A 25,801-nucleotide genomic window follows, 5' to 3' on the forward strand; every position below is an offset into this window, starting at 1 on the left:
ATCACTGTGTAGCTGATTATAAGTGTTTTGGCTAAAGATCTTACCAAATACTTTATAAGAAGAAGTCCTCAGTATCTTTTTTAGGTGCTCAATATCTACTGTAATAAACAAAGATTTTAACAGATTGTTGCATACAAAAAGTTTTACTCTTATATAAAGAACAAAATTTTATCACACTGAAAACATTTATAGGATTACTCTGCAGTATGAATTTTCTCATGATTTAGATTATTCATACATGCAAATGCTTTACCACACTGATTACATTCATAGAGTTTATGTCCAGTGTGTGATCTTTCATGCATTTAGAGTACTGTGAAGTAAAAAGGCTTTACCCCACTCATTACATTAATAGGGTTTCTCTCCAGCTGTGTTAGTTCATGTGTTTGAAGATGACTGTGATAAACAAAGCGTTACCACACTAATTACAGTCATAACGTTTCTCTACGGTATAGGTTTCTTTTATGTTTTCAGAGACTACCGTGACATGAAAAGGCTCTACCACAGTGATTACATTCATAGGGTTTCTCTCCAGTATGGGTTCTTTCATGACTTTGTAGATAACTGTGGCATGCAAAGGCTTTGCCACACTGATTACATTCATAGGGTTTCTCTCCAGTATGACTTCTTTTATGCCTTTGATGATCTGTGGCATGCAAAGGTTTTACCACAGTGATTACATTCATAGGGTTTCTCTCCAGATAGGTGCTTTTAAGTCTTTGTAGATCACTGTTATGTGCAAAGGCTTTACCACAGTCATTACATTTATAGGGTTACTCTCCAGTATGGCTTCTTTTATGATTTTGTAGATTACTGTGACGTGCAAAGGCTTTACCACAGTGATTACATTTATAGGGTTTCTCTCCAGTATGGCTCCTTTCATGAACTTGTAGATGACTGTGTTGTGCAAAGGCTCTACCACAGTGATTACATTCATAGGGTTTCTCTCCAGTATGGCTCCTTTCATGTACTTGTAGATGACTGTGTTGTACAAAGGCTCTACTACATTGATTACATTCATAGGGTTTCTCTCCAGTATGGGTTCTTTCATGACTTTGTAGATAACTGTGGCGTGCAAAGGCTTTACCACAGTGATTACATTCATAGGGTTTCTCTCCAGTATGGCTTCTTTCATGCCTTTTAAGATGATTGTGCTGTGCAAAGGCTCTACCACAGTGATTACATTCATAGGGTTTCTCTCCCGTATGGCTTCTTTCATGAACTTGTAGATGACTGTGTTGTGCAAAGGCTTTACCACACTGATTACATTCATAGGGTTTTTCTCCAGTATGGGTTCTTTCATGACATTGTAGATAACTGTGGCGTGCAAAGGCTTTACCACAGTGATTACATTCATAGGGTTTCTCTCCAGTATGGCTTCTTTCATGAATATGTAGATGACTGTGTTGTGCAAAGGCTTTACCACACTGATTACATTCATAGGGTTTTTCTCCAGTATGGGTTCTTTCATGACTTTGTAGATAACTGCGGCGTGCAAAGGCTTTACCACAGTGATTACATTCATAGGGTTTTTCTCCAGTATGGATTCTTTCATGAATATGTAGATTATTGTGTTGTACAAAGGCTTTACCACACTGATTACATTCATAGGGTTTTTCTCCAGTATGGGTTCTTTCATGACTTTGTAGATAACTGTGGTGTGCAAAGGCTTTACCACAGTGATTACATTCATAGGGTTTCTCTCCAGTATGTGTTCTTTTATGCCTTTGACAATGACTGTGATGTGCAAAGGTTTTACCACATTGATTACATTCATAGCATTTCTCTCCAGTGTATGCTCTTTTATGCATTTGAAGATGACTGTGATGTGAAAAGGCTTTACCACACTCATTTTCTTCATAGGGTTTCAATCTAATATGTGCTTTTTCATGCCTGTGAAGATGACTGTCACATGCAAAGGCTTTAACACATTGAGTATATGCAGAAGTTTTCTCTCTAGTTTGACTTGTTTCATGCCTACAATGATAATGGTACATATGAAAAGCATTACTACATTTAATACATTGTATAATTTTTTTATCTGTATGAATTAATTTTACAATTTAGTCCTATTTGAAAGAGAAATTATATATTAAGGTTTTATCACCATGTTTACAATCTTGTTTTTCCCCTTCATTAAGGCTTGCTTTTTATCTTTGAAGATAACTGATAACAGCCTTTATTACATGGTTCACAATTACAGAATCTTTGTTATTTCTGTATGAGAATTATCATGTATTTGAAGAGAACTGAAAAAATCTCAGAGCTTTCCCACTCTTACTACATTCATAATGTTTTCAATACTGTGAGTGGCCGGGCGGTGGTGGCGCACGCCTTTAATCCCAGCACTTGGGAGGCAGAGGCAGGCGGATCCCTGGGAGTTCGAGGCCAGCCTGGTCTACAGAGATAGTTCCAGGACAGGCTCCAAAGCTACAGAGAAACCCGATCTCGAAAAACCAAAAATAAATAAATAAATAAATAAATACTGTGAGTGATGCTATATTTGCTAATGAACTAGGACAAACAGAAGTATTTACACAGTTCTAGTACTCATGGTACTTTTCTGAAATGTGAGCTTATTGATATATTAACAATGAGAGTAGAAAACCAATTAATTGTATACTCGTACATCAAATTCAACAAGTATACTCAGCATGGGGACTGCTACATATCTGCTATCTTTTCTTAGAGAGAGAAGTATGTTGAATCTTTTCACATCCCTATGCTCATGTGGCTTGTGTCCAAAGTAATGTATAATATACCTAAAAAGAAACAATAACAAATATAATGTTTCCACATTGAGTTCACACAGTTTGACTTTCTGTCATCATAGACTTGTGGTTTCTGGATTAAGGCTTCTCCATATCAGCTGCCCCTTGATTCATGATTCTAACTGCCCCCTCATTAAACTTAAGAAGTATATGGGTTAAACTACCCGTTCTATGGACTATTGGTGTAATAGAGAATTTTAGAGATATACTTATCACCTTTTCAACATGTATATCTTTTATAATATAAATAATATGAAATAAATAAATTGGCAATTTTGCAGCATAGCTCTCATGTATTATGATTCAAATGGTAATATAGGTTAAGACATTGTTTCCTTGAGTTCTTTCTTAAAAGAATGACTTGCAAGTGCAGTGTACCTATCTGAAGTTAAGGTATATGATTTTGTGAGAATTTTATAAACATCAATGCACTTTATTATTTACACTGTTGCTTTTCTTAAAACATATAGGATATATTACAAATTCTTCAGAGGTACATTTGTATCAGGTTACACATGAAAATTACCTTTTATGTCTTCTAGAACTTTGACAATGTTCTTCAATATTATGGTCTTCCCAACTGTATCCTAAAAATATAGTGCCAGAAAAATTCATGTTATATATTTAAAATTGTAAAAAATTTAGTTACCATTTGAAGCTCTCTTACAACTATGCCTGATTTATTTACCCTATTCTTCTTTCTCAATCATATTACAAAAGAGCATCATTAACCAATGAACAGTTGTTTCCCGTATTTGAAACCTGAAATATAATTCAGTCTTACCTATACTAGTGAGGTTCCTGTAGGTCTCCCCCATCACATCTTTATAGAGTTTCTTCTGGGAAGGATTCAGCAAAGCCCATTCTTCCAAAGTGAAGTTGACATGCACGTCATCATAGGTCACTGCATTCTAAAATATCCCATACATGTGTACAACAGAAAGCATGAGCTTGACAACACTTTAAATATATACTTCTTTGACAGTATAGTCATATAATTCTGCTTCTCTCCATACTTATTTCATGACATAGACATCATAATTCAATCACTGAATCACTTTAGAAGCAAACTGAATAGGAGGTTCACCTCTGACATATCTGAACCCTTTGAATGGGATATCACCTTGCAAGAGAAATGCCCACTAACTAACAATGAAAGATATGTAAACAGATCAACAGTACAGAATACAGATAATAGAAATTGTATGAATGATTAATTTCTAACTACAAAAAGAAAAATAAGATGAAAAAGGCTGAATGCATTGAATCACGCCTCTAATCCTTGCACTCAGAAGGCAGAGGCATGTATATCTCTATCTGCGTCTGAGTTGAATACAAGCCTAGTCCATGCAATCACTTCTAGGAAAGCCAGAAATACATATTAAATACCTGTTTCACATGAAAAAATTAATCAAATAAACATAAAAGATAGAAATAACTCATAGATTTTTGCTGAAGTTTCAACAAAGAGTTATGCATTTATTTCAACTCTTTATTCATCTACCAGAAACATGAAGTGCCCCAATTTAAACTGCAACATAAATAAGATTTTACTAAAAGGCACTGTGTGTTTAAAAAGTTACAAATGAACAAATGTAAACAATAGCAATTAATATGCTGATGACAAATAATCAACACAGAGCAGGAAAGGAGGTCCAACAGTCCAGAGTTCTCCTGGTCTTGCTTATAGGTGGGCTCATGAGGGATCATAATTACACATTATTCCAAGTTCAGGGTTTCTAGTGCCATCTTTTGATCAATATAAGAACCAGGTACTCCCATGGTGCACATCCATGCATACAGGTAAAATACTCTTTTTTTTATTAAAAATTTCTGCCTCCTCCCCACCTCCCATTTCCCTTCCCTTCCCCCCACTCCTCTCCTCTTCCTTCTCCAGTCTGAAGAGCAGTCAGAGTTCCCTGCCCTGTGGGAAGTCCAAGGTCCTCCCACCTCCACCCAGGTCCAGGAAGGTGAGAATCCAAACAGGCTAGGCTTCCACAAAGCCAGTTCATGCAGTAGGATCAAAACCCAGTGCTATTGTCCTTGGTTTCTCATCATCCCTCATTGTCCGCCATGTTCAGAGAGTCCGGGTTTATCCCATGCTTTTTCAGTCCCAGTCCCACTTGCCTTGGCAAGCTCCCAATGGATCAGCCCTACTGTCTCAGTGGGTGGGTGCACCCCTGGCAGTCCTGACATCCTTGCTCATGTTCTCCCTCCTTCTGTTCCTCATTTGGACCTTGGGAGCGCAGGTGTGTGCTCCAATGTGGGTCTCTGTCTCTATCTCCATCTATCGCCAGATGAAGGTTCTATGGTGATATACAAGATATTCATCAGTATGGCTATAAGATAGGGCCATTTCTGGGTCCCTCTCCTCAACTGCCCAAGGGGACATCTCCCTGGACACCTGGGAACCCCTCTAGAGTTGAGTCTCTTGCCAACCCTAAAATGGCTCCCTTAATTAAGACGTATACTTCCCTGCTCGCGTATCCACCCTTCCTTTATAACAACCATCCCATTCCCCCAAGCTCTCCCCATCCTCCCCTTCTCACTCTTCTCTCTCCATTTCCCCTTACCCCCATCTCAACCCACCCCCAATTTCCCATTTTTGGGCAGGCAATCTTGTCTACTTCCAATATCCAGGAGGATAACTACATGTTTTACTTTGAGTTCACCGTCTTTTTTTAGCTTCTCTAGGATCATGAATTACATGCTCAATGTCCTTTATTTATGGCTAGAAACCAATTATGAGTGAGTACATCCCATGTTCATCTTTTTGGGTCTGGGTTACCTCACTCAAGATAGTGTTTTAGGCACAGGAGACTGCTTCCTAAGTATAACCCCAGCAGCACAGACATTAAGGGCAACATTGAATAATGGGACCCCCTGAAACTGAGAAGCTTCTGTAAAGCAAAGGACACTGTCACTAAGACAAAAAGGCAACCTACTGACTGGTAGAAGATCTTTACCAACCCCGCAACAGACAAAAGTCTGATCTCCAAAATATATAAAGAACTCAAAAAACTAGACTTTAGAAAGCTAATTAACCCAATTAAATAATGGGGCACTGAACTGAATAGAGAATTCTCAACAGAAGAAGTTCAAATGGCCAAAAGACACTTAATGTCATGCTCAACCTCCTTAGCAATTAGGGAAATGCAAATCAAAACAACTCTGAGATACCATCTTACACCTGTCAGAATGGCTAAAATAAAAATACCAATGATAGCCTTTACTGGAGAGGTTGTGGAGCAAGGGATACACTCATCCGGTGCTGGTGGGAATGAAAACTTGTGCTACCACTTTGGAAATCAGTATGGCAGTTTCTCAGGAAATTCAGGATCAACCTGCCCCAGGACCCAGCAATACCACTCTTGCGAATATACCCAAGAGATGCCCTATCATATTACAAAAGCATTTGTTCAACTATGTTCATAGCAGCATTAGTTGTAATAGCCAGAATCTGGAAACAACCTAGATGCCCTTTAATGGAAGAATGGATGAAGAAAGTGTGGAATATATACATATTAGAGTACTACTCAGCAGTAAAGATCAATGACATCTTGATTTTTTATGCAAATGGATGGAAATAGAAAACTTTTTAAAATAAAAATTCAAGACAAACAAAAACAGGCAGGAAGAAGGTTATGCACCAGCAAAGCAACGTCTTAGAAGGCAAGGCAGTATTAATGTCATGAATACATGCCATCCTGGGAAACACAATAATACACACTCTGTAAAATTTTAAAATTCAAGAAATGGGTGAAGCTCAGTACAACAGCATATGCTTGATAGGAATAAAACCATCATACAACAATATAAAAACAAAAAATCCAGGAATGCTGGTCCACCTCTAATCCCAGCACTTGGAAGTCAGAGTCAGAGGATCTCTGAGTTTGAAGCCAGCATGGTTTATAGAGCTACTTTCAGGATAGCTAGGGCTACACAGACAAACCTTGTCTTCAAAAATAAACAAACAAAACTGAAAAGAGTACACTACCAAACCACCTTAGCACCAAATAGCAGTTAATTCTACTGAATCTTTTGTGATTTAGTAATAGAGTACATGATGGTGGGGAAGTTATAACAGCAAAAGAAAAAAGCTGACTGATTAGATCAACCACAACACAGTAGGCACATAATACAAGTAATGGGTTGAGGCTATAGAAACTCATATTGTGGGATTTCCCTCTGTATGCTGCGATTATCGTTGGTTAATAAAGGAACTACTTTGGGCGTATAGCAGAGCTATAAGATCTTAGAGATCTTGGAAAGGATTTTTAGACACTAAAAATGAATTTGGGCTGGAGAGATGGCTCAGAGTTTAAGAGCATTGGTTGTTCTTCCAGAGAGGTCCTGAGTTCATTTCCCAGAACCCACATGGTGGCTCACAACCATCTGTAATGAGATCTGGTGCCCTCTTTTGGCCTGTAAGCATGCATGCAAATAGAACACTGTATATATAATAAATGAATAACAAATCTAAAAAAAAAAACCAATGAAGTCTAGCTGTATTTATTTCCCCAAATGGGCTTTACTTACTGATGACATGCTGTGGCTCCTTTAATAGAGGTTTTCCTGATTTAGAGGTAAAAATCAAAAATCAAAAAGCTGCGCCTTTTGAAATGCCCGCATTCTAGGCCGTGTTGCCAGCACAGACTCTGACTCTTCTGGAGGACCAGCTATGGGGTCTGAGAGCAGATTGCTAATGGCAACGTAGACCACCTGTGTGTCTGAAAATGGGGCAATGTACATGGCTCTCAGAGGCAGCAAACATACCTCTGCTATGTTGGACTAGGTGGAGCAAGCTGGCAGGCCATATTTGCTCTACCAGCGGCACAGCCTAAGTTCATAAGAAGTCCTTAGCATTTTAAGAGGCACTCCTGAACAGTAAAGAATTACAGATACACAGTAGGACAGATTCATACATAAAAGACCTCTAAATGAGACACAGCATGTTTTCAAAATGTACATAGGCTTGGGAGAGAGAAGGAAAAAATATAGAGGTATAAAAACAAGTAAATGGTTTATAAAAAGTGAAATGAAGTCTTTAAAGAGACAGAGTACAGACAGTCATAAATTAAAGGAGTAAAGAGAATATAATAAATATTAAAAAGTAATAAAATAAAAACAAAAAAGCCACATAAAGATAGACTATATACAGAGTGTCTGGATTATGTGTATTATTGTGTTTTCTTTGAATTTTTTGACTGTAAAGGAGCTAAGCAACCAGCATATATGCTTTAAAGGTATCATGTCTTCACAATTTGGTTCTAAGGATTTGTTGCTTTGGAAAAGAGATTGTGCTTTTGTGTCCACAGAGCATGAGAACCTGTGGAATCCTGCTAGACTAATGTGGTTTGATGAATCAAGACTGCCCAGAAGGTCACTGTGAACACCCCCAAAAAATCACTTCACCAAATAAAAAACAGGAAGCAGTTTGGAGAGAACTTTGCCCATATTCCCAAATACTGTTCATAAATGTTTGTTTACATTTAAAGGCACATATGCTATAGAAATTTACATTGATATGGATCTTGGTTTATTGATACAAATTTAAGGTCAATTTTATTATATGCATTTCTGCTCTTGATTAAGGTATTGTATTTGTGCAGCTCATTTTAAAATGTAATGTATAATTAAAAATATAGGTAAATAGAGAGTCATCTATAATAGCAAAGTCAAGTTTGTAGTCATGTTAGTTAGATTTTCTAGATATACAGAGATATATTACAGATAGATAGGGACTCTTCAGATCTTTCAAAGACTGGCAGAATATGACATTTAAAATGTTTTAAGAGCTTAAGACTTTTCATGACAATGAGATACATCTGCTCCTGGCAGTACCAATCTACTACAAGAGGATGATGGGCATTGAAGAATCTCCTTATGGAGTTTGATAGCCATTTGGGCAAGAAACTATTCTTGCCTGGACTCCTTGATGAACTGGATGTGCAGGACCCACAGAGAAATGACTGCGGAACTTGCCTAAAGGTGAGATGATTCTTCTAGATTCCTGATTCATGAAAGAGTCTGCAGGACACAGAAGAAAGAAACTGGTGCACTTTTCCATTGCAAGGCAGAACAGGTTTTCAAATTTTCTGTTTCTTGGAAAGGCCTGCTGGATACTATGGTCCTGTGGGCTGAAGATTGGATGCCCCAACAATGCAGAAGAACTTCAGGTGATTGTCCAGGCAACAAGATGTCTGTTATTTCTAGAGATTTAGAAGTTACTTACAATATACTTCCTGTTTATTTAGGTAATATTATGTCCTTCTGGGGTCTTTGATAGAGTTGAGATTTTATAGTTGTAGTTAGTTTTCCTTAGTTATGATAAAAGATAACATAGATATAAGTATTGTAACTGTAATTCTTGCATGATACCGGTTTTATTATTTGTAATTTTACTATGTTAAAATTAATACCTTCTTTTTCATTTAAACAGAAATGGAGAGGTGATACGTGATTCCCCTCTGTATGCTGTGATTATCATTGTTTAATAAACGAACTGCGTTGGGCCTATAGCAGAGCTATAGGGCAGAACTTTGGTAGGGGGGAAAACTAAACTGAATGCTGGGAGAGAGAAGGTGGACTCCGTGAGAAGTTATTTATCCCAGCCAGACATAGATGCTGGGAACATTACCTGGTAGGTAACAGCCATCTAGCAATACACAGATTAATAGAAATGGGTTAAATTAAAATGTAATAGTTAGCTAATAAGAAGCTAGAGATAATGGGCAAAGCAGGAATTTAATTAATACAGTTTCTGTGTGATTATTTTGGGGCAAGCAGCTGGGAACAAACAAGCAGCTATCCTTACTATATCATATCACATCCCCAATGAGAAATTTCATCCATAAAGGCTCCTCCTACTAATGGTTTCACAAGCAATCAAATGAAAGTTACTGAGAAGAGGCACATATTAAAATACATCTTCCTATCTGGGAGGTTTTTCATTCAATAATTTACATTCTGACCTGAGTTATTTATGAGGAAAATTAATTTAGTCACTCATAGTCCACAATAGCCCCTACACTGTTCAAATGTTCAAAGTCTGTTCTGATGCTCAAGACGATCATGTGACAGTGACATGTTTCACAGTCATTCAGTCCCAAAGAAACACACAGAGGTCTACACTAATTATAAACTGGTTGGCCTATTAGGACAGGCTTCTTATTAACTAATTCTTACACTTACATTAGTACAAAATTCTTATCTGTGTTAACCGCATGATTTGGTACTTTTATCAGTGAGGCATTCTCATCTTGTTTCCTCTGCATCTGGGTGATGACTGCAGACTGAGCCTTTCTTCTTTCCAGAATTCTCCTGTTCTGATAACCCCACCTATCCTTCCTGCCTGGTTACTGGTCAGTCAGCATTTTATTAAGCCAATATGCGACAAATCTTTACAAGGTACAAGATGATTGTCCCACAGTAAGTAACATCTTGTAAAAATAAGAAAACAAGTACATCTTTCCAATATACAATGGTACAGAATACCATTCACATTCCAAAGTAGAGAAATGGAGACATAGTGAGAGAAGATTGAACCAAGCCAAGACTGAAGCATAGCAGGACAAACATCAAATTTCTGTTTCAGATGCACAGGGCTTCAGTTTCAAAGGGCTTAGATGGCTCTTTCCCTGCATCTTTTTATATATCTTTTTCTTTGGTTACTTCTACTCCCTATATTCAGCTATTTCTCCATAAAAGATGTCTTATAGTTTAGGCATCTCTATATCTTGTGGTATCAAAATGTAACTTAGGCTGTAACAAAATAAAACTCTGGCTGTTGTGGAATATTATTGTTAAGATATGTTATTTTTATTTATCTTGTGAAACAATTGATTCAATGATGCAAATATGTGATGTATTCTTTTATATTGCATTTGTTTGATTCTGTAAAGATATGATACTGGACTGGTCTAAAATATCTTTTTGGCCTAATGAACAGTCAATAGCTTGGTAGGAAAGAATAAGAAGGCTAGAAAGCAGAGAGAATAAATGGGAGTGTTGTTTTTCTCCACATAACTGACATTTCATTTCTTTCTACACCACTCAGTTTTTTACGCTGTAGACCTAAATAGATCATCAGTAATAAACACCCAACAAATTCAACACTTTGTCTAAATTACCCAATTGCTTTTTAATTTGTCCTTACTCAGTTTCTCAGGGAATGGATTAAATTGGAATGATTTGGGGATAAAATATTATACAAATGACCCATAGATAAGTTTTTCATGAAGACTATTTCCCACTAAATCCTGTGAACTCATGCTCCATTGTGTGCATTACTTTCAACACCCCCATATTCCTAGTCCTACAAGAATAGCTAAGTAAGCTCTGTGTACAGTTTTCTGTGGCTTTTGCCATCTAAAGTCCTAATATTTTCAACGTTCCTCCAAAAGACAATGTTCCCACATTCTACCCAGCAACAAAATCACTTTAGGTGTACCAAATTTTGACCTAAATATGTTTGTTTCTTGATGTGATTAAATTCTCTACATAAAAGCGTATGAGTTAATCAGCCTTGTTTGACTGATTTCCAGATCACAACCCACAACTGTGGAAGTTTAGGATAGAAACTCAAGTTAAAAACTGAACGCAAGAGACACAAGGAAAAAACATTTACTGGCTTTCTCTCTTGCTTAGTCACTCTCTCAGATTCAGCAAGATTTCTTATTCTTTTCAGTCACACTTGCTTAGTGTGTGATTACTTCCACCAGCAGGGAAAGAGAAGAGCCTTCCCACATTAATCATCAATCAATACAATTTTTCCAAAACATAGTAAGTAGCAATTTTGATCTGGGCAAAGCCTCAATTGATGTTCTCTAATATACATCATGTTGTTAGCTGAAACTAATTAAGGTAGAGATGATAATATATGAGAAAATTCTTTTAAACACAAAATCAATATATTAACCATAACAAACATGAAGAACTGGAAAACAGATAGGTCAAGAAATGAGAAAAGTAAGCCTCTAAGATCAAGAAGAGAAAACTAAAACTGTCTCTGCAAACAAACTTCCTAAACCAAGAAATGCTCAAGAACCTCATAATATAGTATATTTTCTGAAAAAGAATCATGAAGATCTATCATTTTATAGAGAAACAACAATAAATTTAGATCATAATTAATAAAATCAAAAATATATATTGTATCATAGTCAAAACAAGACACAAAGACAGGCCTACAAATACATATTATGGTTCCTTAAACAAGAATGACGAGATACCAACAAAAAGAAAATAACAAGAAACCACTGGCCAGTAGTCATCCTGTGCACTCTAGTTCTCTCCTTTGCTGATAATAGAAAATGGATTGGGTGAGGAGAGCTGTTACACCAAAATTGAAAAATTGAAAAATTTGCATAAAACTTTCTTATGTTTTAATTTTATAAAAAACTGTTTTGATTCCTAAAAGGATCCCATTTCTTATAAAAAGAAAATTATATTGAATAAGATCACTTAAGCACCATTATATTTCCTATGAGTGAAGACTGCCTGTAAATCTTTATCAGAGTAAGGAAATAAAAACTTTCTCAAAATAAATGCAAGATAAGAAATTAAAGAAAAACAGTGTATAATTTGTATTATATACCTAAAGCAACTTGTTTTGCTCTAATTTTATGAGGCACAGTACTTTTTTTTTTTTTTTTGGTTTTTCAAGACAGGGTTTCTCTGTGGCTTTGGAGCCTGTCCTGGAACTAGCTCTTGTAGACCAGGCTGGTCTCGAACTCACAGAGATCCGCCTGCCTCTGCCTCCCGAGTGCTGGGATTAAAGGCATGCGCCACCATCGCCCGGCCGGCACAGTACTTTTGAAAAGAAGTTTATCCCCACATTTTGGATATGTTTATTTGTGAGAAAGAATATCTTCCATGTGTATAAGAACAGAAGGTATCATGTCAGATCCTCTCAATCTGGAGTAGCAGGTGGTTCTGAGCCTCCCCACTTGTATATTGGGATATGAACAGGCCTAATAATTTCAAGTCAATGAAAAATTCTTAAAATATAGACTGGCATGAGCTGAGCAACACTTTAGCTATATCACTCTGGTTATCTATGGGGAAAAAACTTTTACAAACTTATAGAGCTACAATGAAAATTAAGATGGCAGTTCCTCAGAAAATTGGGAATAGATCTACCCCAGGATGCTATTGCACCAGTCTTGGGCATATACCCACAGATGATCCATTCTGTAGTTACTTTTTTTTACTCTTTGGCTCTTTTGGGAGACCACCATCCACCTCCAAAATGAATTACATGGAAAATTATTTTTACCTATGAATGCCCAGTCTTAGCTTGGTTCTAGTCAGCTTTTCTTAAGTTAAATTATTCTATCTACCTTTGCCTTTGGGCTATTATTTTTATTCTATATACCTTTCTTTACTTCTTACACCTGTGAAGTTGGTGGTTGGTCCCTGACATTTTCCTCTTTCTCTTCTTTGTCCTCAATCCTTCTCTCTTTCTTCTTTTATTTGTTTTCTCTGAGTGGCATCCCCACCTATCCCTCTCATGCCTAGCTACTGGCCATACAGATATATATTGGAACAATCAGGTGTTTTAGGCAGGCAAAGTAACACAGCTTCACAGAGTTAAGAAATGCAACATAAAAGAATGCAGCACACTCTTGCATCATTAAATAAATATTCCACAGCATAAATAGATGTAACACATCTTCAATATATGTTCCACAACATTTCCCCTTTGGTCTAAACAAAAAATGAAAGGTTATGCCTTTTAACTTTCTCCACAGCTGCCATTTCCTTTTCATTAGTATTAAAAATTTAAAGTTAATAAACTACTGTGTAATCTATATCTAGGGGTATTAATTACCCTTTTCTGTTTATTAAGCATATCTTTTAGGGGGCCAGATAAAACATTAACTAGTTAATATTTATCAATAAAAATTGGGAGTCAGATATCAGGGGTAAAAACCTGAAAGATCAGAGAAACAGTGAAGAAGCCACCAGTGACTCTTCCTCTTCCATTCCTCTATCCAAAAAAGGTCAAGATCCTCTCTCAGCCACACCTTACTACTTCTCTCCTATCTATCCACAGTCCTCCAAACTTCTATGGTATCATTTGTCAGTAAATACCTAGCTCTGTTCTCTGACTACAAACATGCTTTTTCTTAAATCAAAATATGATCAAAATATCACACAATACCCTGCAACTTCTCATATCTCACTCTTGCTACTTCCACACTCCTATGCAGCTCTCCATGGCAGATGTCACATAGCTTGGGTATCTCAAATTCCTGTGGTCTGAAATGTGACCCAGTTTCATATCCACTACTTAATGTAATGAACACTCACAATCTCTTCTTCACGTGGGCTCTGACTCTGCCAAACATAGATGGGCAAAATAGTGATGACCTGATCACAAAAGAAGAATCCATGATCTTTATATTTTGCATTTTTCATTTTTCCTGAATCAGTATGACGTAGGTGATCCTGCCAAGATTTGATAGACTCTACCAAGCTTGGACCAATTTTGCTGCAAGTTCTATATGATGTTGCTCCTGGGACAAGGAATTACTTTGTGTACTTCTTCCAAGAATTAAGGGCTTAACTAGATGCAGTCTTACACTTGGAGCATGTTCCTAGGCTTCAAATGCACAGCCAGGCTCTTTCCTTTAATGGCGCTAAAATCTTTGATAATCTCTGCACCTTTTTTCACCAATATACTGCCATCTGAAACTACTTAATATTGTTTTTCTTAACAAAACAGACTTTTCTGATATAGGATGTCCTTCTGTATGCTGTGAATATGTGTTGCTTTTATTAGTTGATGAATGAAGCTGTTTTGGCCTATGACAGTGCAGAATATAGCTAGCAGAGAAATCCAAACAAATACAGAGAGAAAGAGGGACAATTCAAGGAGACTCCAAGAGCTGCAAGAGGATGAAGATGTGAAGTACCAAGTCATGAATCATGTAGCGAAGCAGATACATACAAACTATGGGTTATGGGTTAATTTAAATGTAAGAGCTAGCCAGTAATAGCGTGAGTCATTGACCAAATATTTACAATTAATATAAACCTCTGAATGGTGATTTGGGAGCTGGCAGATGGGAGAGAAACTTGCAGCTAAACTTGTTGTCTTTTTCTTCTTCATTTTTTTTTCACTGTAGACCTGAATGAGTCATCAGTAATCACCATCCAATAGAAGCAATATTTTGTACAGGAAATCAGTTTATTCATTTTAAATTCTACCTATATATTTCCCAAGACATGGAAAGAATAAGAAAGATTAGGACAAAAATATCACACAAGTGAACTCTAGATAAATTTTTTATGAAGTCTTCTAAGCACCTGTGCTTATGTATCAAGCTAAGATCACCTGATGGGGCCACAAAAAATGAAGCCAGACTTGGGCTGGAAAGGCTACAGCAAGACAAGGCTGTGACTGTTTTATTGAGGACAATCAGACTTTTCATTTATCAAAAACAGAAGATAATGGCAATTTCTAGGATCACAACAGTTATAGCTTCCAGGAAGATGTGGAATTTTCCTCTGTAAGCTGCGAATATGTTTTATTCCCATTGGTTAATACAAAAATCTACTTTGGACTTATGGCAGCACATAATAGAACAATGTGGGAATTCCGAGCAAAGACAGAGGTGAAAAGAAAGGAAAGTCAGGGAGACACCATCTAGCTGCCAAAGGAGACAGAGTCCGGGTGGAACCTTACCAGTATGTCACAGCCATATGGCAATACACAGATTTATGGATATGCATTAACTTAAGATGTGTTACTTAATAAGAAGTCAAAGCTATTGGCCAAGCAGTGTTGTAATCAATAGTTTCTGTGAAATTATTTCTGGCCATCCAGGAAACAAACAAACAGCCTGCATAAACAAAATGGTGCCAATATGAGGCAACTACATCAACCTAAAACCTGAGATAGTTAAAACAAATTAAGACACAAAAGAACAGAGTTAAGCAAGACTTCTTGGTAGCCACATATTTTTTCCAGATGGGCTTTGTTAGCAGGCAGCAAGCAAGGGTGCCACAGCTCCTATAAGAGAGGTCTTCCTGACTCATCATTGGCAACAAAGGATGTACAATTTCTTTAGGGAAGAACTTCCTGGTTTGTGCTGGCACAAATAGCTCTGACTCTTTTGGGAGGTATTGCACTTAAATGGGGTCTGTGTGCAGCATGTTACAAATTGCTTAATGGAGACATAGACGTGCCATGTCTCTGGAGCTGGGGCAGAGAGAATGGCTTGCAGAGTTGGCAGTAAACATACCTCTGCCTTGTTGGACTAAGTAGAGCAAGCAGGCAGAGCTGAGGAGTTGGCCCTAATCACTCCTGCAGCATTTTTTTAAAAAGTGCTTCTGGTCAAAAATAATTACAAATATGCAAAAAGCCAGATTCAGATGAAAAGACCTGTAAACAGGTCACAGTGTGTAAATGTATGTAAGCTTCGCAGACCGAAGACAGTCATAGATTAAAGGAGTATAGAAAAATAAGCCATATAAAGATAGGAAATACCAGAGAGTCTAGATTAAGTGCATTATTGTGTTTTCTTTGAGTTCTTTGACTGTGAATGAACACAGAGAGACATTTTCCTTGTATGGGCTGCTAAGGCAAACCAAAATATATACTTTAAAAGTACCTTGACTTCAAAACTTGGATCTAAGGATATGTTACTTTGGAAAAGAGGTTCTGTGTAGTGGGAGCTGTGGGCCTCTTTCCACATCCCAGCTCATGGCTGCCTGGCTAGCTTATGCCCCAAAATAACAACACATAAACTCTATTCATTTAAACACAGCTTGGCCCATTTCTGTTCATTTCTGTTCCCGCTTACCGGGAAAGATTCTAGCCTACGTCCATCCTGGGTCGGAGCTTCATCACACCTGCTCTGGAGAGGAGAGCATGGCCTCTGTCTCTCAGAGGAGCTGCCCTGCATTTTCCCGGGAGAGGGGAGCATGGCGTCTGAGCTCACTTCCTCTTCCTCTCAGCATTCTGTTCTGTTTACTCCACCCACCTAAAGGCTGGCCTATCAAATGGGCCAAAGCAGTTTCTTTATTAGCCAATGACCTTCCTCCATCAGTTCTGCTTTTGTTTCTGTAGAAGATGAGAACCTGTGGATTCCTTCCAGAATAAGGTGGTTTGATGTACCAAGATCCCCTGGTAGGTCTCCATGGACACTCAAAAAGACTTTGTCCAACAAAAAGCAGAAAGCAGTTTGGTGAGAAATACTCCAAAATTCCCAATTCTTGTTTATAAATGTTTGTTTACATTAAAGGGGATATGATATAGAGATAATATTTTGCATTTGTATAGATCTTGGGCTATTGTTACAAATTTAAAGTCAATTTTGTTAAATGAATGTCTGCTCTTGTTTAAGGTATTATATTTGTTCAGTTCATTTAAAGATGCAATGTATAGTTAAGAAATACAAATTAATAGTCATTTAGAATAGTTAAACTTGTAATGTTAGTTAGGTTTTCTAGATGTATAGAGATATATTTCATATGGATAGGTATTCTTCAAATCTTTCAAAGACATACAGAATATGGCATTTTAAATGTATTAAAAATGTAGGTCTTTTCAAGACAATAAGACATGTCTCCTGGTAGCACCAATTATTTCAGAAAGGTTGATGGGCATTGAAGAAACTCATTATGGAATTTGCCTTCAATGAGACATGGCTAGCCATTTGAGCAAGAAACTGCTCTTGCCTGGATTACTTGATGATATGTTGTATAAACTGGACATATAGGACCTAAAAAATGACCTCTAGAGTCTTGCCTATTTGGATGCTCACCTTCCTATACCTGGATGGATGGCGAAGGACCTTGCACTTCCCACAGGGCAGGAACCCTGACTGCTCTTTGGACTGGAGAGGGAGGGGGAGGGGAAGGGAAGAGGGGAAGAGAAATAGGAGGAGGGGAGGAGGTGAATATTTAAAATAAAGAAGTAGCCGGGCGGTGGTGGCGCACGCCTTTAATCCCAGCACTTGGGAGGCAGAGGCAGGCGGATCTCTGTGAGTTCAAGACCAGCCTGGTCTACAAGAGCTAGTTCCAGGACAGGCTCCAAAACCACAGAGAAACCCTGTCTCGAAAAACCAAAAAAAATTAAATAAAATAAAATAAAAAAATAAATAAATAAAATAAAGAAGTAAAAAAAAAAATGAGTGCTCAAGTTGCCTAAAGAAGATGAGACAGTTTCTGATTCATGAAAGAGTCTACTAGATATTCTTCAGGACATAGAAAAAAATGTGACCAAGAAACTGCCAATATAGGTGGAACTGTCTTTGAAATTTTCTGCTTCATGGAAAGGTCTGCCAGACACTATCGGCCTATATATCCATTCTGAAGATGGATGCCCCAATTGTCACAGAAGAACTTTGGGTGACTGTCCAGGCAGCAAGATGTCTTTGTCAATTCTAGAGTTTTGGCAGTGCTTATATTTCTTAGGTAATAAATGCCCTTCTGGAGTCTTTGATGGAGTTCAAGAAAGACAGTTTTATAATTATAAAAGATAGATTAGATATAAAACTTTAGACTCACAGATAGAATAGATGACAGAGTATTTTCCTCAGTTTGTCAAATGTGAATGGACTAAATACTGTAACTATAATTCTTGCTTGATAATTGTTTTTCTTGTATGTAATCTTGCTATATCAAAGTTAAAACCTTCCTTTTTATTTAGAGAGAAAAGGGGAGGTGATGTGTGATTTCCCTCTGTATGCTGTGAATATGCTTTATTCCCATTGGTTAAAAAAGAAACTGCTTGGGCCTATGGCAGGACAGAATAGAACAAGGTGGGAATTCCAAGCAGAGATAGAAGAGAAAAGAAGGCAGAGTCAGGAAGATGCCACTTAGCCACTGAAGGAAACAAATGCTCGATGGAACTTTATCGGTAGGCCACAGCCATGTGGCAATAAACAGATTAATAATACTGGGTTAATTTAAGATGCAAAAGTTACTTAATAAGAAGCCTAAGCTATTGGATATGCAGTCTTATAATTAATACAATTTCTGTGTAATTATTACAGGTCCAGGCAGTGGGGAAATGACCAAGCAACCTCTGTTTAAACCAGCATATAATGAAGATTTCAAGCTATACAACATACACAAGATTAATGTCCAAGTTCAGTTGTCCCAGATTCTAACCAGAGTCAAACTCTAAGAAATCACTGACCAGCACTCATCTGATACACTTCAGTTCTTCATCCTTTACCAATAATAGAAAATGGCTTGGGTGAGGAGGGCTGTTCCACCAAAATTGGAGCAATTCACTTAAAACCTTCTCATTTCTTAACTTGTAGAAAATAGTTTTGACTACTAAAAAAAATCTCCTTATCTTATAGTAATGAAAGTCTATTAGGATCACGTAGACACCATTTTGCTCCCCCTGATTGATGACTGCCTGTAAGTCTGCAATCAGAGTAAGGGAATGAAAACATTTTAAAACAAAATGCAAGATAACAGATTTTTAAAGAATCAGTGGACACCTAAAGCAACTTGTTTTACTCTAATTGCTTTATACATCACAAACAGTTTTAAAAATAGGTTTATTGCTATTTTTTGCATATGTTTGTGTGTGAGTGAGAATGTCTTCCATATGTATACAAGTAACAAAAAAGATGGGTTCAGATGCCCTAGATCTGAAATGGTATAATTATGAGCCTCGCAACTTGAGTGTAGGTATCTGAATTAGGTCACCTCCAAAATGAATATGTGCTGAGCTACCTGCCAACATTCATAATAACTTTTATCCAATAAACCAAAAGTCTCTCACAGATTAACAACAAAACCTAAATAAATAAATATATAAAGTAAATAAATGATCCTTAGAAACATGATGCATCAAAATTAAGATGTTATGTATGGTAAATTTGCACCATAAATAAATACAGTACAATGGAAATTCCCAACAATTTTTAACAGAAAAGCTGATTACAAAGCTCATTCATGTTCAAGCACTCATAGTAATCAATGGGATTATGAAAAATAGTACACAGATTGACATAATATGACTTCTTTTTGGATGGTGGTGGTACATACTTTTAATCTAAGCACTCAGGAGGCAGGGACAGGAGGATCTCTGTGAGTTTGAAGCCAGCCTGGTCTACAGAGCAAGTTCCAGGACAGGCTCCACAGCTACAGAGAAACCCTGTCTTGGGGGAAAAAAATCACCACAAAGCTGATCAGTAAAGAATGTGTATGGTATTTGGCAAAGAATAAAAAGGATGGAGAAAAAACCGAGAACAAAGGCAGGAAAATACAATCAGCTATTAACCGAAAGACCAAAGGAAACTAGTCAGGAAACGTGTGATCTTGACCAATGTTATCCAGCTACCTATGATTCTGTGTATAGAAATTAAATAAATAAAGACTTCACAATATTCACCAAATACTTCAAAGTGATCCTTAAACTGTTGTTTCTGACCCTCCAGCTACTGGTATTTCTTCCAGAGAGGCTCCATGCTCTAGAGCTCTCTCTGCAAAAGAGATGATCTCCTGCTATGGTTCTGCAGTGCCTTAGACCTCCTTGTGTTTTCAGGTAAACCCAGCCCCACTGATGCCCAATCCCAAAATAATATAGAATAATTTCTGCTTCCTGTCAAATGGATTATAGCACAAGGTATAGATTCTGCTCTGTCTACCTGCCCAATACCATACACACCTAAGAAACCTCCGAGGCTCAGAAATTCCCTTTGTAACCTGGAACTAAACATCACTAAATCACACCATTGCATCTGGTGGTAGCAGAAAGTTAGAAGCACTTTAATCATGTATTGCTTAAAGACCACCAACATCACCATAGTTCAACCAGCTTTTAAACTATTTCAAACATTTATAAGACAAACTGGAAAGTAGACTGCAATATTCAGAACTTCTAGAAACCAGAGTATCAGTTTTCAAATCTTTCTTCCCACTGCACACCAAAAGCCTGTCCCTGTGTGTACACTGGACAATGATATGACAAGCACTATAGTCTACCAGGCCAGTGCTACAAATTCTTCCTCTCCCAGGAAATCTATACACACGGAGGCTCAGAGGACAATGAGCCCTGCCCAGGTCATTACATAGAGCAACAGAACCACAGCCTGACTCATGATCCATCCAAACCTCAGCAGAAATGACAGCTCAACAGACCTCCCCTAAACACCCTACACTCACCATGGCATAGCTTGTGTGTGGTCTTCCTTACAACTCATCACAACAAAAGTAGGGAAGAATCCTGGAGAGAACGTGCAAGCTACCTGCCAGTATTCTTCCTGATTGCTATGACTTCCCAGAGTTCCTCATTGGCCAAGGCCTCCTTGCTGGTTCTCAGAATATTATCAGCTCACATAATGGATGAGCAGAGATGAAATGACTCAGACAGCACAGCACTTCCTGTTCTGCCCTTTCAGGCAAGTAGGCAGGGCCCTAGTCCACAAGGTTTGTATTTTAGTAGACATTCATCTACTTTCCTAGAGCTTACCCTGATCCTCATCCAAAGCACATTCCATTACACACACAATGTGCAGTGCAGCCAACCCATCGCCTCTCACCTGGGAAATGCTGCAGTCAAACGCACATCACATTCACAACTGTTGTTAAAGAAAAATGGGCCGAGAATTAGAAGATAATAATGGGTCATGGTAAGGCTTAGGGAGAGGAAAGAAAATGTGGATATGATATCGTCTCAAAAATTATTTTGAAAAGTTGGTACAGGATTTAAGGCCATGTGCTTCAGAAAATAGAGATTTATATTAGAGCGTATCAAAGATTTCTTAAACCTTTGATCTCAGGCTTTTTATATTTAAAACCAGTAAAACAACAGTCCTGTTAGGCAGTGCCATATTTTACTCAGCTCTATTTTGGTTGAACTACTGCAACTATAGCAATTTGGTTTAATGAGAAGGTCAGTTCTTTATCCAGATTCTTGATAGCCCTGCCCGTGGACAACAAGAAATGGCCACCGGGACATTTATGGAGCATCTAAAATTGATTACCTAATTCCTAATTAGGTAATTAGTACATAGCTAAGCATTGCTTATCTCAACTACTGTTGAAGTAGGTAAGTTGCAACCACTGTCCTGTCTCTCCCTTTCTGCACTGGGAATCTACCAGCTTCAGGCTTGACCTATATACTCAATTCATGCACAGATGCCTCTTCATTTATAAGGAAGTACTTAAAGACAGAGATACTGGAGGTCACTCATTAGCTGGTCTATTTTTCCTTCTCACAGTCCAGTCAAAGCCCGTTCCTGAAGGAGTTGCAGGACTGTCTATCCAGCACTGGGCAGCAGAGGCAACATTAGGTGTTTAAAGCAATTTTCAGCTACATAGCATGAGGCAACAGGATTATAAGCTCATAGTCTCCCACACCAGTATGGCAGAGCCTCCTTCTCCCCCAGGGAATCCACACTCAACAAAGCTCAGAGGCCGAGGGCCACTATCCAGGTCACCAAACAAATTAACAGACCCTGTCTGGCTCATCGTTGATTCCTTTCTAAGCAGCTCTGACAGTTCAACCAACCTGTTCTTCTTGGTCTGGGGACAGTGGCCCCTACATTCACCATGGCATGGCTTTGTGGTCTTCCTTACAGCTCCCTTCAGCAGAACAAGAGAATCCTGGAAAGAACCTGTAAGCTACCTCCTATTGATGCTCCTGATTGCCAAGTAGAGTCCTTCATTAGCTAGAACCACCCAGGTGGGCTTCAAGACATTAGAAGTTACCATACTGGATGAACAGAGATCAAATGTCTCAGAGAGTAAAACCCTCCAGGTTTGTTCTTCGACACAAGGGTGAGACAAGACCCTAATCTAGGAAATTTGCAGTTTAGTACAATCCTCCATTCCCCCAGAGCACTTTCTGTTCCTCCTCCAAGGCACAGGGTCCTATGTGAGCATATTCCATTACACACTCAATGTCCAGTGTAGCCAACCCTTTACTTCATAGCTGGGAGGTCCTGTAACCAAACACAGGACACATTCAAACAGTAACTGTTACACAAAAAGAGGCCATGGATTAGAATATAATAAAGGGTCCATGGGAACAGTTGGATGCAAGAGAGAGAGAGTGAAAATAACGTAATTATAATATCAAAAAATACGGTTTAAAAGTTGCAACAAACTTCATGGTCATGTGCTCAAGAGACTTGGGATCTGTATTAGAGCACACCAAGTACATCTCACATCATTACTCTTGGTGTATACAGTCATGTTAGGCAGGACCACACCATTTTATCCAGTTCTTCTAGTTTGCTTGAACTATTGGAACTAGAGTAATTTGGTTTAATAATAAGTTAGATTTTTATACCGATTCCTGAAGCCATGGTCTGTGGGTGTCACTACTCACTGCTAATGTCCACTGCTGTCACAGCAGAAAAGCTTTCACCCTCTTTATTGTCCATCCCTTTTTCTTTTGTGACTATGCTTGCTTTACAGTTGGTCAGTGAACTAAATTCCTACACAGGTCCTACTTCACTTATAAATTCACAATAAAGTATGGAGAAGTTGGAGGATACTCTTTCATAATCTATTTCTCCTTCCCACAGACCAGTCAAGCTCCAGCTTGGAAGGAGTTGCAGGTAGCAGAGGCAGGATTAGGTGTTCAAAGCAATTCTCAGTTACATAGTGTGAGGGAAGCCTGAGCTACAGGAGACATTGATATAAACCAGCTGTTCTCAATCTTCCTAATGTTGTGATCCTTTAAAACAGTTCCTCCTGATGTGTTGAACCCCCAACTATAAAATATTTTCAATGCTACTTCATAACTATAATTTTGCTACTGTTATGAATTATGATATAAAATATCTGTGCTTTCTGATGGTCTTAGGCCCGACCTGTGATAGAGTCATTTGATTCCCCAACAGGAGCTGTGACCACCAAGTTTAAGAAACCCTGCTCTAAGCTGATTAAATAAATAAATAAACAGCAATTAATAAAAAATCGAATGAAATTCTTAAACTAGGAAACTTTGAAAAATATAGCATTAATGCATTTAAAGAAAATGAATGTTAAAAATGATACCAATAATTGATGCTTTAAAATGATAAAAAACAACAGTAGAACACTTATCTATACTAAATGTGAAATAGAGTAGGCCCTTCCCTGATAGAGAGAATGCCATTAATAAGAGACTGTATGACTTTGTTCCATGTAAAATGTTAGCTCATGAGTGATATAATGTGCTGGTGTTACAGTCAATTGTCTGTTTCTCAAACCTTTCAGCTGACTTAACTATGTCAACTAAGATTGTACATATCTGCACAGGAGAGTTCTCTAATTGGAAACTGAATACTTAGTAGTTCAAGCTATCCTCCCGAAATTGTACACCCACCAATCTGTCTGTCTTCATTCACATGGAAGGAATTAATACCTGCAGGGAAATTACAAAGAAAGTCACTCACCATGCCCCATCAGTCCTTCTTTGTAATGGAGATCCCTGCAATTCAGTGACTTCAACTTCAGTCTGTGACCTAGCTATTATCTAGACTGTTTCCCCCTGCAGTGAACACAGAACAATGTCCCTCCACGCACAAATCCTTTCCCTGCACTGCAATGGACATTGCACTATATGACTCTAACACAGGTTTAGAACTGTGTGGTGCTGCAGATATGCAATCCAAGGTTGAAAGTGTTTAGTCAAGAGGAGAACAAGGACAATGTCTTGTGGGGCTACAGACAGGGTTCAAGCACATTGCAGTCAAAATAGGAGACCTTGACTCAAAATCACTTTTCAAAAAGACTGGAAATGAATTCTATAATTAATATACCTTTATGGCACAACAGGACTTTATGTTGGTTGTGATCCTGTAATGGCCCCTTGAGCAGCATTTAGAAGCCAGCTTTTTAATGGAGGGATGTGCCTTCATGCTGGTTGTAAATCAGGCTTGTCTCCTTTGTTATGGGAATGTAGCTGGTTAATCCTGGGGGACAAACTTGTATATTTTATCATACTAATCTCTAACAGACAACATTAGAATACCATTACCTTTGGGGTATTTGGGATGCAGTTTTCCCTTACCTAAATTCTACTTTGTGAATTATCATTTCCCAAGAACTGGTAATTCCTTATACCATCAATTCTATTACCATCAATTCTACTCTTCTACATCATGGTTTAGCAGTGGAGTGTTACTCTGTACAGGAAATACTGTTTACAAGCTCCACAGAATTAACTCCAGATGGATCCTAAACCTAAATAGTAAATGTTCAAGGTGCAGAACTTCTGGAACAGAACAGACTAGGGCTATGTGACTTTGGCAAATCTGTGTTCCATTGCGACAATACAAGCACTAAGGGAGCCCACATTTCACAGGGAAGTCAACAGCAATGGAATTTCAAAGCACAGTCCCATTCCCAAATCTCTGAACAGGCACAGTAAGGATAGTGAAGTTACTCAGAGGCTGCCAGCCAGCTCGGGAATTTCAAAGAATGTGCAGAATCACGCAGGATCATGCAGATCCTGCTGGGGCATGCAGGACCAGCAGGACCAGGCAGAAACAGGATGAACTCTGCATCTGGTCAATGGCTCCCACGCGGCCATAGGAGGATGCAGCACACCGTCTCCCGTGGCTCAACTAGCCGTCTCTCCCGGTCTGAGAATAGCCCCAAGCTCACCACATTGTCGTTTTCCAGCTTGTCCATGCTCCTTGCTCAGCTTCCTGCACTCACCGCAAAGAACACAAAACCACTGAAGCCGACTTCTCCTCAAAGTCAAGCTTGAAAATGGCCGCCTCCTTTGCCTCTGATGTAGCTGCTGCCTTGTTAGAAACCTGTACAACTTCTGCCTGCCAGGTCACCTGGAGGGCCTGTATGACAAGAGCACCGCCCATAGAGTTATATTGTGCTTAAAGACAAGGCTCAGCAGGGTGGTGACAGTGGAGGTTGCATGCCTTTAATTCTAGCACTTGGGAAGCAGAGGTAGGTGAATCTCCTTGATTTCTAGACCAGCCTGGTCTACAAAAGCTAGTTACAGGAAAGCTCCAAAGCTACAGAGAAACCCTGTCTTGAAAGAAAATAGATAGATGATAGATAGATAGACAGATAGATAGAAAGAAGATAGATAGATG

At 38.2% G+C, this 25,801-nt stretch overlaps 1 protein-coding gene across 1 annotated transcript; it reads right to left on the reverse strand.

Moving 5' to 3' along the window:
• Nucleotides 1–421: 421 nt before the first annotated feature.
• Nucleotides 422–25,376, reverse strand: LOC130869250 (zinc finger protein 844-like). The gene is made up of 5 exons (XM_057761260.1): nucleotides 25,293–25,376; nucleotides 3,556–3,682; nucleotides 3,298–3,351; nucleotides 815–1,725; nucleotides 422–646 (listed from the first exon to the last, which is right to left on the reverse strand). The coding sequence occupies exons 1-5, from the start codon at nucleotides 25,374–25,376 to the stop codon at nucleotides 422–424; spliced, it is 1,401 nt and encodes a 466-aa protein (XP_057617243.1).
• Between the last annotated feature and the right edge of the window lie 425 nt (nucleotides 25,377–25,801).

The sequence above is a fragment of the Chionomys nivalis genome, chromosome 2 (assembly GCF_950005125.1).
Source record: "Chionomys nivalis chromosome 2, mChiNiv1.1, whole genome shotgun sequence".
Classification (NCBI taxonomy): Eukaryota; Metazoa; Chordata; class Mammalia; order Rodentia; family Cricetidae; genus Chionomys; species Chionomys nivalis.